This window comes from Gymnoscopelus braueri (assembly GCF_963280865.1).
Source record: "Gymnoscopelus braueri genome assembly, chromosome: 1".
Taxonomy (NCBI): domain Eukaryota; kingdom Metazoa; phylum Chordata; class Actinopteri; order Myctophiformes; family Myctophidae; genus Gymnoscopelus; species Gymnoscopelus braueri.
In genome coordinates, this window is record NC_137603.1 from 14922427 (window position 1) to 14941607 (window position 19181).

Below are 19181 nucleotides of genomic sequence, written 5' to 3' on the forward strand. Positions count from 1 at the left end.
GATGGATTGGTGGTTCTGGACAACTGGATATCCATATATGCCTATTGGTCAGATCGGCGGTTCTGGACAACTGCATATCCGAAAAACTCGGCGGCGGGCACCGCACTTCCTTGCCAAAGTGCAAGCCGAGTTTGCACATGTCCATATATGTGCATAGAGGTGCCCTGTCTTACAAAAAAAAAGATGCCTAGACTTCTCAGGTGCCCAATCTGTTCTAGTTACCCTGACTTTGCAGGTTGCTGCTCCTAATAGTTAGGATGGGTAAATGTAGAGGACAAATTTCATGCATGTGCTAATGTACAGTGACAAAAAATACCCCAAAGACTAAATTATTATTATAAGTTATTTTATATATAGATAGCCTAGATATAGATGCAGGGTCTTTCTGGGTCTTTCTGGTAGATGCATCTGGTAGATGCAGGGTCTTTCTGGGTCTTTCTGGTGACCTTTGGAATGCCCCCACCCAACCCAACACGCGCACGGACGCACGCACGCTCGCATGCACACACACACACACACACACACACACACACACACACACACACACACACACACACACACACACACACACACACACCCGCACACACACACACACACACACACACACACACACACACACACACACACACACACACACACACACACACACACACACACACACACACACAGTCATTCAGTCATTAACCTTGAAGACAGGGCATGTTGGTCAGGTTTGTTGATTAGTTTATAAACTCAGAAAGCCAGTTGATACAACCCTGTATCACTGTCAATGACTTCACACAAATCAGAAATGGTGTTATTAATAATTTATATAAATAGCTGAAAACAGCGGTTGCCATGCAACCGGTAAGCCAATCGGGACGCGAGTGACCGTTCTTCCAGGCTATGGGACGTCGACTCTACCCAATGAGAACACGTATTTTCCTGTTGATGACCACGCCCATGCACGAGGCCCGTGGTCACGGGATGCAGTGAGCAGGGTTGCCATGTCGGCTTATTATAAGCAACTTAGGGCTTCTTTTTCTGTAAGGTTGCTTGTAAATATTGTAGTTGCGGGTTGCAGTTTTTTGGGCTTGTTTTCTAAAATGTTGTTGCTCATTTTGGGCATGCTGTGTAATTTTGTTTAAACCAGTGGCTCTTAAACATTTTCATCTCAAGGTCTGCAGACAAATACATATTCATTTGTTTATTATTCAAATTAATGTATTTGTCTGCAGACCCCCTACTGAAAATATTTTGTGCCAGGGACCCCCCACACAAGATTTGTGTTGTTAAAATGTTTCGTATATATTCCACTTTTTTTTATTTAAATACAAGCTCGTAGCTTGTAGATCGGCTATTTTCAAATAGCCGACGCGTGTAGGTTTAAAATGCTCATGTGGCCTTATTGGCCTATAGTTGCTTCTTTGGGGCTTGTTTTACCAGACCTGGCTGCTTATTTCTCTCTCAAAACCTGGCAACACGGGCAATGAGTACTATTTAAAGCACAACTTCCCTGTCAACAAAAAGACGCCATATCGTCAATGTCGAACCCAAGAAAAGTGAAACCAGAGGTGAGAAAGAACCCAACCGTTGTATTGCTCTGTGAAAACTAACATTGTCGTTTAGAATTTTGGGAAGATTCGATCCATTTCAGACAAGTGTAGTGAAGTGGTGTTAGTACTGCATGGTTGTGATATGGGTTATGATATCGGATACCGCTGGCAGTCTCTATGTATAGCATAGCTCTGGTCCATAGCGTTAGAAGGAGTCCTCCTTAACGCTATGTTACTTGTCATCCGTTGCTCGCACACCCGCGGTAGTGCAGGCTGCGCAGCCTCTCGTCTGTAGTAAAAATAAAATATACACTTTCGCTACTCACCAAAACATAGACGGGGTTTAAGATGTTGAAAGCGTACTTTCCATAGTGGGAACACTCGGAACCCCCCCACCTCACGTCTAAAATACACTTTTTGGCCAGAAAAGAGAATATGTCACCGGAAGGAAAAAGAAAAAGAAGTTACTCCACTGCGCTCCCTACAGATGTGGTCAATGGAATTGTTCTATTGACAAGACCTGTAGAGGGCGCAGTAGAGCAAGTAAAAAATGTTTTCCTTCCGGTGAAATATTTTATTTTCTGGCCAAAAAGTGTATTTTAGGCGTGAGTTGGGGGGGTTCCGAGTGTTCCCACCACGGAAGGTAGGCTTTCAACACCTTAAAACAGTCTTTGTTTTGGTGAGCAGTGTATTCTTTTACTAGAGACGAGGCTGCGCAGCCTGCGCTACCGGGGGTGTGCGGGCAACGGCTCGAAAGTAACATAGCGTTAAGGAGAACCCCTTCTAACGCTATGGACCAGAGCTATGTATAGCATGTAGCTCAGTTGTGTAGAACTAGGCTCTGTCGAGGCTGCAAGCTAAACGGCATAGCATACACACTTTGGTCATCATCGCATTTGCTTCCATTCTGCGATACATACAAATGCTAGACGTTCAATTCGATGTTTCTAAAATGACAGCAGCGTCAAACCTCAGCCCCGCTTCGACACACCGCACGGCGCACTCTAGTTTAATTTTAACTTTGCTTATACAGACATGAGCACATGGAAGGCTCCAGCTGTGTATCAAACTAGATATACTGGCGAGGAAGAAGCCTTTAAACGTGTCTTTTATTTTCAGAAAACTATAAATATGTTATGAGAATCGTTTGCAGGAGGAACTTCATGGTCCATGGAGAAGGCCGAATCACTGCAATACACATGTCTATTCACTGTGACGCTTTGATCAGGCAGAGAGTAAAATAGGAAAGGAGTTCATGGAGGCCTTCATGACACTCACTGGTTGTGTGATTTCTATAAGTGGTCTCACAGAAGGCAGTGTGGTGGGATAAGCCCCAGCAGGATTAACACAAATATAATGATACATTTGACAGTGCAGGATGCTGGCTTGCATGAATGAAAAATGTCAACATTCAACACCTTTAATGCTGCTGATAAGGAAAGTCCTGCAGAATCAACCACACACATTGCAGCAAATTTAAATATGAACATCTAGAGTACATTTTAGGTGTGACTGTTAAGAGATCAGGGGCTTGATACAGTATGTGTTGGACTTAGAAAAGCTAACTGGGGTTCGAAATCCACTGCAGTGCATTTGGCTTTTGATTAATTGAATACTTTATTAACCGTTTGCAAATAGTACAGTGCTGTGGCACGATTATACAATGGTGCTAAAAGGATAACACAAAAAGCCCTAAGGGCTTGTTTCCATTGTGGTCCTCTACACTCGGCTTGCCGAGTGTCTACTGTATATGGCCGTGGTCGGGGGATGGAAGCTGGGTGGGGTGGGTGGGGTGGGTGGTCTCTGTCAGTTCACATACTCCTACAACCTGGGGCCTGGGCACCTGTCAGCGGGGAATGTGGAACAGGTGGAGTAGGATGGAGGCCCTACATCCTCCAGGCAGGGGCTCCTCACTGGCATATGGGAGGAATTAATTGTCATGATGACTAAAATGGGTGCAAATAATTGACTACTTCAAATTAAAGGGGAAGAAAGGAAATCATCAATAACAAATTGTGCATTATATTGGTGTATCTTTCAAGTATCACATGGAATGCCATGCTTGCTGCTAGCTATTAATGTATAGCTAGCAGATTCATAGTCCAAGTACGGTTGTAAAGCAGTTGACTTGGAAGCACCAATGGCAGCATGCTGATAAAGTCTGTCTCACTTTGGCTGGATCAGCAAACTGAAGCATTAACTCTAAGTCCTTGTCTTCTTGACTGACTTATTTCATGAAAATGTCATGTCCTATCATGTTTCAGAATGGAATATGTTCAGCTGCCAAGTACACTAGACTAAAGTCTGCTATGATGAAGGGATTCATTGTTGGGATACTTGTTGTTAACTAGTTGTACGAACTCTTGTGTTATTGTTGTATTGTTTTATTGGATCTTGTCTTATCTTTTAGCTCGTGCTCATTTGATTTTGCTATTTTGTCTCATCTGTTTAAGAAAGTAGGTAGCTGATATATTGCACTTTTACCTTAGCGCTAGGTATACTCTTGGTTGCTTGTTTTTGCAGGAAATGCACTTAAGACTTCTGGTGATTAGTAGTTTCGTTCCCTACCTATGTTGAATGCACTTATTGTAAGTCGCTTTGGATAAAAGCGTCTGCTAAATGACTGTAATGTAATTCATCTGAGTTTTCTGTTTAGGGATAAATCTGGGTTTTCTGTCACAGGTTGGCATTAATTAATCACTAGTGTTGATGCATGGATTGTGTTTGCACAGACTGCAGAGATATGACTGCGGGTTGGCTGCTTGTTAGACAAATAAATACAGCAACAGTCTTTCCTCTCACAGACCAATGCTATATGGAACTATTTTGTGTGGTGACTGACTGAGGCACTTCAACAAGAACATTGTTCCAAGATATCGTGTGATGGATGTTTTATTCTGTGGTGGTTGTTGGTCATATTCTCTTTTGGTGTCCATGCTACAAGTGATTTACTCACGTTGTGATCATTTTGTTCTGTAGCTGACAATGTTGGTGGTTTTCTGTTGTCTTTGTCTTCCAACAGACCATTAATCATGGATTCCAGGCCTCGTGGACTTCCTTTCTCCGTGTCAAGGTCCAGGACATCTTACACCTCCCCTTCAACCTACACCTCTTCTCCACTGAGCTCCAGTAGGCTATATAGTAGGGACAGGTTGCTGACCAGTGACCGTCTCCCTAGGGCCTCCACACCATTCAAACCAGACCTATGCCATCAGGTAGGCTAATGACAATGGGCATAATCCCAAAAGAATACAGAAATGGTTATGAACCATAGTGTTGACAAATTATTGCATAACCGCACCTGTGTATTTAACTACGTATGATGCAGACTGCCTGCTTGGAGGTTCTCTTATCATCTGTTGTAATTAACAGGTTTTGTTTTACATTGATGTGTTGTAATAAAGTCAACCATGAAACATTCATCTTATTGATCGATTTCTGATAATAATGCAATGTTGACATAAATAATTAATATCTATCTAGAATAATATGCTACATAGACATGGCTATTGTAGATAGAAATTGTTAATGATGATCAATTAGGCTAGACGGTAATCCCATGTTATAAGCATGTCAGCAGCCATCCATGTTGTTTGAGAAACTACCAGAGAGAGCACATTCTTCTAGCAACTTCACCCTGGAGTACTGCAGCTAAATACTTGATCTGTGGTGTCCCAACAGGAGCAGCAGTCACTTTAGTGTGTCTTATAATAGGTCAGCCCAGATTCCTGGCCTGACAGCATGTGCATTCAGCCTCCACTGCTTGTCAAGGGTTGTCTCATAATATAGAGTTACTGCTTGGCCTGAAGATTCAAATTTTGTTGGTGCCTGTGTTGCTTGCCGAAAACAGCAGATGTGCGACTCGCAAAAGTATTGCATCGCAACATGTTAGAAGCTTGTAGATCTGCTATTTTCAACACTTGACACCATCGTACGACAAAGTATAAATCAGGCTTAAGTGTTTTTCTGGTCATCCTGCACTTTCCAGAATAGTCCAGGCTGGGTTGACAAGCCGAACAAGCAAGTGATTGCTCCGATGCTGTGACTTCATTTATCACCGATATTGACTTTTTTTAACGTGTACTGTTAAAATGGTTTGACGTTTGGAAACTGAACTCATTGAGGATGATCATGATACACTAGGTCGCTTATGCTGTAGGCTCTGATGGAAGAGTTAAGATGCTATATTGGTTTCTATTTCTGGGGCACGATTCCTCCGCAGTGTCTCCAGCTTGGCCGGGTGTTCCAACGAACACAACCTGGCTGGCCGTGTTCACGGGTGGGAAGCCGGCAGTGGAGGACGTTTGCTGTTGCTGCACTAGTGACTCCTATAGGTTGTTCAGCAGGGTGCAAAATTAATTGGGATAGCATGTTCCTCCACACGTGCTATGCCAAAGATCCTAAATATACGATTACGAGGGTTATTTTGCTTCTTGTAGATGTATGAGGAGTGACGAAATAAACCATTCTTTATTCTCTTGATAAGCCAATCCCATGCCTCGCCACTATTAGGAATTTGTACACGAATGGTGGAAAACATCAGGATTAAATACAGACTCTTATACAGCACAACCCTACCAGTCCCTTCGTACCCCCTCGCAACCCTACCAGTCCCTTTGTACCCCCTCGCAACCCTACCAGTCCCTTCGTACCCCCTCACAACCCCACAGTCACTTTTTCCACAGCCTTTGGCATAACCGCATGGAGAGAAGAGGGAGTGGGCTGCGCTCTTGATAATTGGCAAATGCAAACACCAGAGAGTGAGAAGTCTTGGTGGTCGATTGTCAATCACTTATGGTTAATTTAGGCATTCTTATACTTCGTTCCATATAGGTCAATGTAGACTGGAGCATATGGTCTTAACTAGCTGAGCCACCAGGCACCTTGTAGCCTTTACTAAAGGCTACCGAGGAAGGCCTGTGAGGCCGAAACGTCCGGTTAAATTAGTGCTGCTGGGGGCGATAAGACTCGAATAAAAACAAGATCCTAAATGGATGAAGTGAGTGCTGGTATTCTTTTCAAAGAAGCCTTTACTAAAGTCACATACTACTACAATATATATATATATATGTCACAGTACGTTTGGAGAACCAGTACGATTGAAGACAGAGCGCTCGTTTTTAGGCACGGGGCTCCTTCGGGGGGAGGCGGGGCTTTTCGAGACAGGGTTTATTAGCGAGGCTCGCGAGGAGGAGAAGGAGGATGCGGCGCTGCGAGGCGTGGGTTTATTACGCGAGGCTCGCGAGGAAGAGGAGCCTCCTCCTCCTCCTCCTCCTCGCGTAATAAACCGTCCCGTCCTCTCCTTCTCTCCTTCTCCTCCTCCGAGGAGGAGAAGGAGAACGCGGAGAGGCGGGGCTTTGATGCGCCGAGCGGACCTGTCTTTTGTTGTTCCCCCCCACATAGCAACCAGGAAGCTACGCTAGGGGAACCATAATATCTATGAGGGGAACGCTGAACACGCGTTCACACGCACACGCTTGTCCATGACGGAGGCGCGCCGATTTAGTGGAGCTTGAGGCCGAGGAAGCGCGCCCTCGCGCCTCGAGGCGCGAGTGCCCGCGCTGACCGGCCGACGCTCCACTAGTCGACTCAGCGCCGTTTGATTTGTAAACCGATAGGGACAGAATAGTTCTTTTCGTGTGTGTGTGTGTGTGTGTGTGTGTGTGTGTGTGTGTGTGTGTGTGTGTGTGTGTGTGTGTGTGTGTGTGTGTGTGTGTGTGTGTGTGTGTGTGTGTGTGTGTGTGTGTGTGTGTGTGTGTGTGTGTGTGTGTGTGTGTGTGTGTGTGTGTGTGTGTGTGTGTGTGTGTGTGTGTGTGTGTGTGTGTGTGTGTGTGTCAGGGAGAAAGTAAAACAAAAGCCAGAACACAATAAAAGTATCTAAACAGTCCTGCTTTCAATAAACCAAAAAAAGCATGAGCGTGTGTGTGTGAGACTGTGTGTGTGTGTGTGTGGCCATATATGTTTGTGCACAAGCCTGGCTTGTGGCTCCCTCTAGTGCTGGGTGGGTGGTAAAAACGAGCGCGCTTTCTTCAATCGTACTGGTTCTCCAATCATACTGTAACATATATATATATATATTTTTTTTTAAAGGCTTTTACCCCCTACAGCAAACTACTTACTGTTTTTGGCAGGCATTAATTTCAGGCCCTGCAACTGACATTAAAGCTAAAGACTGGCTATATCAGCTCAACCTGTTTGTATCTGAACAGTTTCATACTCACGAGTCACGAGTGGTGGGTCACAGCTACCAAAATAAATGTCGGTTATCAAAATACTGACCCAATGGCAATATGCATTTTGGTGGGAATTCTAGGATATGACTTAAACACACAGAACGTCAACTCTCTCCGTTCTAGCGTTACCGTAACCTGATCGACGAGAGTCCACCCTGGTTGGAGCCACTTCCTACTTTGAACTCATCGCGTGACTGGTCCTGGGCTGAATCACCTGCCAGCAGCAGGACTAAACAGGTGCTTAGTTTGTATATTATAAGACAAAGGAAGCCCTTCTTTTTTTAACATAAAAATGACCAGTAAAATCTTTCCATCTTTCGGCTAATTCTCATCGGGGTCGCCACAGCGGATCATCTTTTTCCATCTTGTTCGCTGCGTCTTCCTTGGTCACTCCAGCCTCCTTCATGTCCTCTCTCACCGAATCCATAAACCTCCTCTAGCCTTCCTCTTCTCCTCTTGCCTGGCAGCTCAATCTTCAGCATCCTTCTCCCAATATTGCCCTCATCCCTCCTCTGCACATGTACAAACCATCTCAACCTCCTAATGTGGTAATTTCTGAACCTGTCACTCCTAATGAGAATCGTAGCATCCTCAATTCTGACACCTCCAGCTCCGCCTCCTGTGTTTTCGTCAGTGCCACAGTTTCCAAGCCGTACAGCATGGCTGCCATCTCACTCCCTCTCACTGGTGTCCTTCTGTCACAAGTCACTCCTGACACTTTCCTCCATCCATTCCACCTTGCCTGCACTATTATCCACATTCCCTGTGATTGTGGATATTTAAAAGAAAAGATGAAAAAACATATCTCTCTCTTCAGACTGATTCTGAGAGGAGAACGGGGACATACTCGGGGCTGCTGAAACTGAACGACGATGGAGATTTTAAACGTGCCAAACTGTCCTACGGTAGCCGGGACACGAGGACAAGCACCACCTCGGTGACTGCACCCTCCTACTCCAATCTCGGCACAGGTACGGTAGAACTCATGACTGGTGTTTCTCACTCCTATAACTAGCAACATTAGCGGTAATGTAAAGCAAGCCTATGTGCACTAATCCCTTTATTTTTAATTACATGAAGGGAGTTTTATTTTATTTATGCCAAAGCTGCTCAACTGCAAATCCATTTTCTTTTCTAAACTCTCAGGTGAAAAAACAAGTTCGTGGCGCTCGTATAGTTCAACCCTCTCCCCATCTTCAACTTCCTACTCCAGCCCGTCCTCAAAGCCGCTTTTGACGAGGAGAGACGTTTTAAACCGTCATTTGAGAGAGCCCGAAGAGAGCAGATATGGGTCCCATCTGTCCAGTCTGGGAGAGAGCAGGCGTAGGAGCCCTGGCTTGAACTCACTGTGTAGGGAAATATGTTAATGCTGTTGACCACACATGCTAAACGGCTAAAGTGTGCATTATCACATTGATGGTCATTTCATGCTGCACCGTTCTCTTCCCCTTGTTCCAGATGAGCCCGACAGGTTGACCTCCAGTTACGCTCAGGGGGCGCGGCCCAAAGAGCCAATCTACTCGTCTTCAACCTCCTCCACAGCCAGAGAAAGCTACCGTCCACGTTACTTTCCGTCACTTGACCACAGTGCCAGAACCACTGCCCACACCCTCACCCCCTCCTCTTCCACCACCACCGCCGCCTCCAGCCTCCGCTCATCCACCACCGCCTCCAGCCTCCGCTCATCCACCGCCGCCTCCGGCCTCCGCTCATCCACCACCGCCGCCAGCCTCCGCTCATCCCAGGAGCAGACAAGAAAACCAGTCTCCCCCACCGTGGCCAGCTCATCCTCCTCGTCTCGTAGCTCCTGGTACACATCTTCCCTGGCCAGACAAGACCCCAGCCCCTCCAAACCCTTGACCACCGCTGCCCCCGCCACACAGAGGCCGGCCCCTGTAGGCGCAGAGCCAGAGGGCCGCCGCTCCCTCCTGTCCCGTATCTTTTCCCGGCGCTCCAGCCAAGACTCGTCCGGCGGGTCATCCAGCGGGTCCTCTAGCTCTCGCTCCTCGGACTCATTGGATGGCGGCCCGCCAAACGGCGGGGAGGCGGCTCCGACCAGGACGCCCAGTGTCGCGACACCGGAGCCCGACGCGGCCCAGCGCGCAGCCCAGCATTTGGCCTCATACAGGCTACGCAGACGTTTCTTCGACGCCGTCAATACGCCCGAAGTTGCAGCAGCGCCGGAGCCTGACGCAGCCCAGCGAGCGGCCCAGCACTTGGCCTCGTACAGGTTACGCAGACGTTTCTTCGATTCGCCTCGCCCAGATGGCGACAGTGGAGGAGGACACGCTACCTGGTTCTCCTCCTACCTCCGTAACCGCTCCACTCCTCCCGTGAGGGAAGCGGCGAGTGAGGGAAGCGATGACGGTATAAAAGAGACTTCCGCTAGTCGTCAGAATACGCGCAGAAGGTGGGAGATGCCCGAGCATAAAGCACCGGATGAGGACGAGGACGATGAGGAAGACGAGGAGGATGAGGAAGAAAAAGAGGACGAGGAAGCAGGCGGAGCAGCTGGCGTGACGGTCCCCGGCCTTGCTGGTTCCAATAGGGTTTACGTGCAGCCACTGCGTGCTACCTTCAGGGATCAAGGGTTTGTAAGCTCTGCAGCCCCCACAGTCACGGTGTATGACAATGCATTTGTTGCAGTGGAGAGGAGCCGAGCTGAGGCGCGGGAGAAGGAGGCGCGGGAGAAGTCTATGTCTTCCAGAGATCCCGAGAGGCTCCGCAAGATCCAGGAGAGGTTTTCTACACACAATTTTATGTTTTCTACACACAATGCATATCTGTTAATTTCTTGTTCAAAGCCAGGGCAGGGAGGCATCCCACATCTTTTATAGAGCTTTTGAGATGGCCACTGTCACGCTAGCTGAGCACATGCATTATCATAAGATGGTGTTTTTTTTATTGGAGAACCACCAACCAGCTATGAAGGGGTATAACTTGGTAGCTTATTTTAGGGCTGGGACTTTAACTGATTAATTAATTACAGAAGATATGAAAAAGAAAATGGTAAACGAGTTGTAAGGCGTACCGATCATACCGGTGCACCAACCAGCAGACTACAAACCCCAGTGTACGCAATGGGAGAAGAAGCCAATCGGACTGTTTTGCTTGGCCCAGTGGATGGGGAAATTTTGATAAAAAAATCTCTGATAGAAGGGTGGATAAAAGCACGGTTGATTGTTGCACATCATCTCAATGCTAAACATGTTGCGGCTGGCGTGGAAAGCTAATGTTAACGTAGCCACTGTAGCACTGTTGGTCAGTTTAGTACCACCTTGATAAAAAAAATAATATTTTGTTGCTTAAAGTTATGTAGTCACTCTTATACCAAAATCCGTTTTAAATTGAGAAACAAGAAATATGACTCAGTCATATTAATACCAGGTTGCTCGCTTCAGCGTCCCAGCACGGAACCAAATGGACCCGTGGTCCTGTACCCTTTCACTCGCAGAGTAACAACTCTCTGTTGGAGTATGGGGAAGTCTCCCCATTGGCTTAAAGGATTGAAGGACAGCCAATGATGAAAAGGTCGCTAGAAAGTGTCGAGAAAGTGTTGAGTAGTTGATCGGTCTCTTCGTAGACCAGGCTGCAAGCAACCTGGTAAAAATAGCTTCTCAGGTCAAATATTGATATGCGATTAATTACAAAGCCTCTAATTAATTAGATTAATTTCTTTAATCGAGTCCCAGCCCTAGCATATTTCCATAATTTGCTGTATAAAATGCCACAGCAGTCCAGTTTTACTTTGCAAAGCTACAACATCGCTGACAAAGGAAAAAATAAAGACGTATTCGGTCCATCCCTACGTGAGCTCAACATTAAACTTTATTTTGCAATCTACACAGGCTGTGCTGACAGCGGCTGTGCTAGTACTGACAGCAAACATGTTTGCCAAAGGGCCTAACTAGGGGTGGTAGTAATGCCAATGGGTGTGTAATATGCCTAGGATGTAGAGGTCAAATTAATAAATGGGACTGATATAGCCAGATAATGAGGAAGTAATTGCACATATTTGTTGCTTACATCTAGCCTATACCCTCAGTCAGGAAATTGAAATCTTGCAGTTAGCCAAAATGAAGAGATCACATGATGCTCGATAATGCATGAATTCCTTTATTGTAAACATGCATTTAACTACTTATTCCTGCTGTAGGCTGCTGCTGGAGGAATCTGATGAGGATGAAGGGGATCTGTGTCGTATCTGCCAGATGGGGGAGGATTCAGCCTCCAACCCATTGATTGAGCCGTGCCGCTGCACAGGTAGCCTGCAGTACGTCCACCAGGAATGCATCAAGACGTGGCTCCACTCCAAAATCAGTTCAGGTATGCAGACTGCTGCTGCCCTTTTGCAGGGGTTCACCAAGAGGAAGTGTGTCCTAAAATGCTAGGGTTTTGTTACATTACGGCAAAATTCAAGATTATTTCAAGCACGTGCTGGTCTTGCTGCCCAGCTCACAACTACACACTGCATTGTGCTGTTCTAGCGCTACTCCACACTGCCTTATACTGCATTAGTGCTGTCCCAGTGCTGCTCTACACTGCATTATACTGTATTAGTGTTGTGCTGGTCCAGACTGTCTTACACAGAGTTAGTGCTGTCCTAGTGCTGGTCCGGACTGCATTACACTGAGTTAGTGCTGTCCTAGCGCTGGTCCAGACTGCATTACACTGTCATTGTTGTTATTTACTGTACACTATGTGTCTTTGTACTCTTCAGGTGCAGGTCTTGAGGCACTCACAACATGTGAACTCTGCAAGGAGAAGCTGCATCTAAACATAGAGAACTTTAACATTCATGAATTACACAGGGTGCACGAGCAGGTGAGCATCCTTTTTTTTCCTTGTGTTTTCCCGTTGCCCAAGTTGTACTGTTTTGTTTAATCAAATGGAAGTGTTCATAAATGTCAGAAACGTATTGCAACTGTCTGGCAGAAACCTGTTTTTTTTTTTGGGTTGTAAATGAATGCCCTACTTCATCATACTACAGCGTCACACAAAAGTACCAAGTGAACTTGCATATCAGCAATTTTTGCTATATAAAAAAAAAAGGTCTGTTTTTATAAAGTGGATATTCAGGCCGCTACAGGGCCTTCAGATCTAGTCCTACTATATTGTTCTGATTAAAGCTATGGTCATTTGAAATGTTAAACTTTGCTGCAACACTGCTGTAGCGCCCCATATGCGTGCAATTTAGCTCTTTTGGTGTTCTCATGTCAGACCCCTGAACAGCGTTTGTGCCAATTTTGGTTGCGGAGTAGCCCCTGGTGTGACTATTGTCATGGCAGAGCTCTGAACAGTGTTTGTGCGGCTCAGTGCAACGGTGCTCCTGTGACCCCCGAGGGCCCCACATGTGGCCTCTGGTGTGGCTATTCTGATGGCAGACACCTGAACAGTGTTTGTGCCAAGTTTGGTGCAGATCGGAGCAACAGAGCACCTCGGAAGTCTAGATGTCAAGTTTGCGTCGTCCATGGTCCACCCTCTTAGGTAATTTTAGTAGACTAGAGGTTCGGGCCACTACGCGGCCCTCACATGCCTACGTCGCACCGCCAATCTGACTGACATGTAGTCCATATCCCTTTTATGCTATATATGGAGATCCCTAATGTCATCAGTATATGCCCATATATGGGCATGCCCCCCGTTGTGCCCATATATGGAGCTGACTTTTTTTTTATATGTGAGGTTTGGATATTTGCACCCCCCAATCCTGCGCTGTGATTGGCCACCAGTGTACCCCCTAACCCTGCACCGTGATTGGCCAATCAGTCCATTCAGGACTGTGATTGGCTAGTGAAACATGACACGTGTGCATAGCCCTATAAATAGGACTATGCACTTAAAAAAAAAACATTTATGTTTTTTTTTTTAGTTAGGGGTGTACAATGGTTGGTCCACAGTATTCCTTTTCTTTAAGTGAACTTCCATCACTGTGATGACCACTGTGACCACACCGCCCACTTCACACTGGGTGTGAAAACCTCCCTCAAAACCCACCTCTTCAGAACTGCTTTTCCCACCTAGCCTGAAAACTAACCGTTTTGGACACAAGGTTTCTGCCTGACAGCTGCAGTATGTCTTTGTAGCAACGTGCATGGATATGTGACCTTTTTTGTTGATTACACAAGACACTATGAAAGAAACCTGTTCTGACAAAGGACAGCAAAAACTCAAGACAGCCTGCAGTGTAACGGGTGATATAATGTAACCTTGACTGTTCTCCTCCTTCCTCAGTCGGAGTATGAATTTATCCGCAGTGGTCTCTACCTGGTGGTGCTACTGCATCTATACGAACAGAGGTTCTCAGATGACGCCGGGGTGAGAACCCATACGGCACATTCTACAGTACGTACACGCATGCACGCATGCACACACAAATGTGTATAATAATCAACATGCTACTGTAGGTTTTGTGTTGAAATGCACAACACGCTGTATATTGTTGGTGAATCCTGATGCTAATCGCTGGGAACCGTCTTATAAAAACGATATTACACTAAAGGTTATCACAGCCATTGACTGTCTCCACATAGTTTATAAAAAAGCAATGACCTTCCTTCATAACTTTGGCTATAAGTCCCATTGTTGTACAGTCTAATGTACCATAGGTGTGGAAATTGAGTCTTAACCCATTTAGATCTGAGGCCGACTCTAAAAACACCCTCTAAAACAAGTTTTCTGAAAACGTTCGAATTCTTACTCAAAAAAATTATAAGAAATTATGTTTCTATATGTATAGCAACAACTAATGAGACACAGAGGTGGCTCCCGGATTGAAGGGTATAACAACGTATTAGGCCTGACCTCGACTAAGTCGACTAGTCGACTGGTTAGTCGCGGGGGGTCCGAGTCGACTAAGTGTCTCTTAGTCGACTCTAGTCGGGGGAAAAAAAAAAAAAGTTTTTTTTTTAGGGCCAAAAATGTTTTAAATTGTTTTTTGGCCAAGTCTACACCTGCAACCACACGTAACTTCCACTTTATTCTTCTTATTCCTCGTCTTTGTATTGGTATTGTTTGTGTTGGAGCGCCTCAGTGCGGCTGCAGAGTTCATGTGCAACCTCTTCCAGAGAGAGATAGAGACACTAGAAACTCTGCTGGAGACAAAACAAACTGTGTAGACTTGGCCCTTTGAAATAAAATGTATTTTTTTTTTGGCAATTAGTCGCCAATTAGAGTCGACTAAACAAATCCTTAGTCGGGGACAGGCCTACAACGTATAGGTTATAACGGGTCTAAATGGGTTAAGATGCGATGCGGACGATTCTGCATCGATGCTGTGACACTACATAATCGATTATAGCAGGCTAACGCTTCTATAGCAGGCTAACGCTACTGGAGATATAGACTGAGATCAACAAGTCATAAAGACTGCACCCAGTATTTTGAAAGCAGACATCTGGGTTAAATTAAATGATGTAAATAATGTCTAAACTGAGAATTAGCCAATCTACAAACTGACTGATCCATAAGCACTCAACAGATCTACAAGATCATGCTGACAATATGTTGCCATGTGACGCTTTGTGTGAGCTTGTAGATCTGGTATTTTAGGTGAGAGACACTGTGACTGACATTTTATGATGAGGCTTCACAGGTCCATTTTGTTAGATTGATTAGCAGTGTTAAATAAACCGTGAGGATTTAGTATTTTTAATAAATAAAACCAATTAATATGACTGCTTGAATGCAACTGACTGCTTGAATCATTATTCAGAAGGTTAACGGGTGAATCATAATTAAATTGAATGCCAAAAATGTGACATTTCTGCACATAATCCTGCTTTGCAGTCATGGGCAGTACATACTATGGTACAGTGAAATGATGAGGTTTTTTTTTTACACAAGGTGTTCTGGATGTAAGGATAAAATGTTGTAGAATCATATCTTTGAAAATATTTTCCCCCCCTTCTCTCACCCAGTTGTCTCCCCTCTTGGCGAGTCTTGATGAATACCTGGACATCCGTGTTGAAAGTACGTTACAATCCTTTTTAGTTGAAAGAATAAAAGTGCATTACTTAGAAACCATTGCCTCCAAGCCGTATTGCATTTGACCGCTATTCAAATCTGGTCTGTCAGCATTTTTTTTTCCAACCACTTCTTTCTCTCTCCAACTACACAAAGGATCATGAGGATTGCCTTCATAACATTTTTAAGTGATGTGTTACAAACAGATCTTGGAAAACTAAGGACAGTACTGTTGCCAGCACCAAAGCATGCAAGTTTTTGTTGAAACACCAGGGTCAAACCTTCTAAACTTTAAACCACAACTCCACAGTGCAGGAGACTGTATATGTGGTAGACTTTTTTATTGTCTCCGCCAGGCCGAAAGGCATGGCGAGAGAGTATGTTTTACCCCCCTGTCCGTCCGTCCGTCTGTCTGTGGACAGCTAATCTCACGCACCGTTGGCTTGATCGCAGCGAAACTGTGCACACACACTGCCTGAATGCCAATTCAGAACCTCTGCCCCAAATTTTTATAGCGCCACCAGGAGGCCGCCCCAAAAACAATTTTTTTTCACAGTACTCCTACATATTTTGTCCAAACATCACACAAATCGGTACACAGTATCTCTATAGTCATTAAACGAAACGGGGCTTTCAGATTTTTCATATTCCATCCTGATTGGCTAAAAATGGCTTCCAAAGTTTGCAGGACTGCTCCGTTTTGAACAAAAAGCCTCAAATTATGAACACAGCATGCAATATCCGTGAAACTTTGCACGCACATTCCCACTATGCCGAGGAAGAAATTCCAGAAAGAAATTCTCTCATCTACCTTTTTATAGCGCCACCAGGAGACCGACTTATGTAAAACATATTTCTTTACATTACTCCTTCCGATTTTATCCAAATTTCACGCAAATCGGTACACATGATCTCTATAGTCATGTGATCAAGACGGATCTGTTTAATTTTTCATATTCCATCCCGATTGGCTAAGATTCACATCTAAAGTTTGCAGGAGTGGCCCGTTTAGAACAAAATGCCGCAAATCATGAATGCAGCGTCCAATTACGGCCAAACTTTGCACGCACATTCACACTATGTTGAGGAACAAATACTACCATTTTAACATTGGCCTGTTATAGCGCCACCAGCAGGTCTAATTTAGCAAAACAATTTTTTGGAACAAAATTCAAATCCTCAAATCATGACTGCAGTGTCCGATTGCCTTGCAAGACCTAAGAAGAAATGGTACCCTTTTTACATTGGCCTATTATAGCGCCACCAGGAGGCCACAACCTACCTGACCTGGCGGAGACCTATGCTCCGAGGAGCACTTTTTCTAGTTTATCACTTATTCACCTGTAGTTCTTGTGTAGTCCTTAACTACACAAGTTCACTCACTAATATATTTAAATGGCTTTCCTTTTGAGTGATTGACTGCATTTCTAATTTCTTTGCATGTGCGACTGTAGATTTTTGTTTGACATAGTCCTCTCATTTGCAGGATTACCTGGAGAATCGGATGATGAGGATGATGAGGTAGTGGTCGACAACAGGCCAACGATTGACTTTTCTGACTTGGATGATGACCTTGAAGATGAGGATTAAGCGTCATATTGTATGGATTCAGGAAAAGGCAATGGTTGGACAGGGATTGATGGTGGGCAGACTGCATTATGCCTTGAAACTACCTTGTTTATGCACATGCTTTAATCATGTAGCTAAAGTCAGTGGCAACAACAGGTGAAACTTAAAGGCCAGTGCATTGATGGCCTGCGGAAATGTGACTGCCTTAATCTGTCATTCATGGCTATCTGCATACCCATGGATCGGTTGAAAAAATATTTTGGTTTTCACCATTGTATTTATCATTTGTGTGCGCTTTGTAATGCTTTGAGTTAAATATTTTATTATTGCAATAAAGACTAGATTTTATGTGTAATATGGTGGTCTAATTTCAGAGGAACTGTCCTTCGTCTGAGGATGCATTCCTGTGCATAGATGACTTGCTTAAGTCAAGATGTACAGTAGCTGAAATCATTGGACCTTTCAGATATAATTTATTATGGTTTAATTCTAATACACTTGCTAATATGCCTGGGTCCTGATATGTAGGTGGTCGCAGCAACTCGGAACTTGATAAATTGCACACAATGAGAAATTTAATACTGGTGCGATCTTCATTGCAGTCAAATAAAATAAAGTTATTGAAACTCGATTATGCTATTATGTGTATTTTCAGAAATGTGGCAAAAAAATCACTTTGACTAACATTATGACAGAATTATATAACTATCACTTTGCAACACTTATCTCACAGGCTTCAGTCATGCCCCTAGTGGCAGGTATTTAACAACTTCAGTCCAAGCGTCCCTATTCTGGGTTGAACATTCGGCAAAATAGATCTACAAGCCCAGTGCGACATATGAACTTGTTTGGGGGGGGGGGTCCTAGAGCCCTGGGGGGTCCTGGTCAACTAGAATCTAACTTGTCTCCCCAAGGTCAACCTGTACAGGTCACCGTCTGCATGGGAGAATAATAGCCAAATAGTAGGGGGTACTAAGCACAAAAAATGGCCAAATCGTTACGCGGCGGATAAAAGCATGAAATTTGATACAGATGTCCCTTGGGTCATCCTAAAACATCCTAGAAGGGGTGCCCAAAAAATCTTAAACAGGAAGTGAGTTATGGACAAAATTCAAAATGGCCACCTAAACTGTTGACCGTTGACAAAAGACACAAAGAATCTCAAAAGCATAAAACTTGGCACATATGTCCCTTGGGTCATCCTAAGACATCCTAGAAGGGGTGCCCAAAGGAATCTGAAACGGGAAGTGAGTTATTGACTAAATTGAAAATGTCCGCTAGAAGACAACTAAAGAATCTCAAAAGCATACAATTTGGCACACATGTCCTTTTGGTCATCCTAAGACATCCTAGAAGGGGTGCCTGAAATGATCTGAAACAGGAAGTGAGTTATTGACTAAATTGAAAATGGCCATGTACAGTGTTGACAGATGATGCAAAAGACACCCATAAAAAATAATCTCAAAAGCATGAAATTTGGTACAAATGTCCCTTGGGTGATCTGAATGCATCCTAAGGGGTGCCAAAAAAAGTTTTAATAGTCTCTCAATGGAAAACACTCCTCCCCCACGGGCTGCACTGCTACAACATTCAAATCGAGCAGTTTGCCAATCTGGCATTTGCGGTCCAGAACAAATAAATAACCCCTTCTAGGATATATTAAGAAGCACTCAATGTACGTACCAAATTATACACTTTTATGACGTCCCTTTGTTTTCTTTTGTATCAACTGCTTTAGGCGGTCACTTCCTGTTTAAAACCTTTTTGGGCACCCCTTGTAGGATGCGTTCAGATCACCCAAGGGACATTTGTACCACATTTCATGCTTTTATGAGATTCTTTAGGTATCTTGCATCATCTTTCAAGACTGTAGGCGGCC

The 19181-nt window shown here is 44.6% G+C and overlaps 1 protein-coding gene across 2 annotated transcripts; it reads left to right on the plus strand.

Annotated features, from left to right (window-relative positions):
* Positions 1 to 1476: 1476 nt before the first annotated feature.
* On the plus strand, positions 1477 to 17885 carry marchf7 (membrane-associated ring finger (C3HC4) 7). Of its 2 annotated transcripts, XM_080435824.1 has the most exons (11): positions 1477 to 1553; positions 4558 to 4750; positions 7892 to 8005; positions 8586 to 8739; positions 8915 to 9118; positions 9227 to 10508; positions 11925 to 12094; positions 12489 to 12592; positions 14003 to 14113; positions 15688 to 15739; positions 17220 to 17885. In XM_080435824.1, the coding sequence occupies exons 2-11, from the start codon at positions 4568 to 4570 to the stop codon at positions 17321 to 17323; spliced, it is 2478 nt and encodes an 825-aa protein (XP_080291950.1). In that variant the 5' UTR covers positions 1477 to 1553; positions 4558 to 4567; the 3' UTR covers positions 17324 to 17885. The 2 variants fall into 2 exon arrangements, with proteins under 2 accessions (XP_080291950.1, XP_080291951.1); XM_080435825.1 differs by lacking the exon at positions 7892 to 8005.
* Positions 17886 to 19181: the final 1296 nt, after the last annotated feature.

Bases quoted from the DNA above. Each gene is read 5' to 3' on its own strand.
- marchf7 (XM_080435824.1), top strand. From the start codon at position 4,568: ATGGATTCCAGGCCTCGTGGACTTCCTTTCTCCGTGTCAAGGTCCAGG. The intron at 4,751-7,891 runs GTAGGCTAATGA...TCTCCGTTCTAG, and splicing joins AACCAGACCTATGCCATCAG to CGTTACCGTAACCTGATCGA. The intron at 9,119-9,226 runs GTAGGGAAATAT...CCCTTGTTCCAG, and splicing joins CCCTGGCTTGAACTCACTGT to ATGAGCCCGACAGGTTGACC.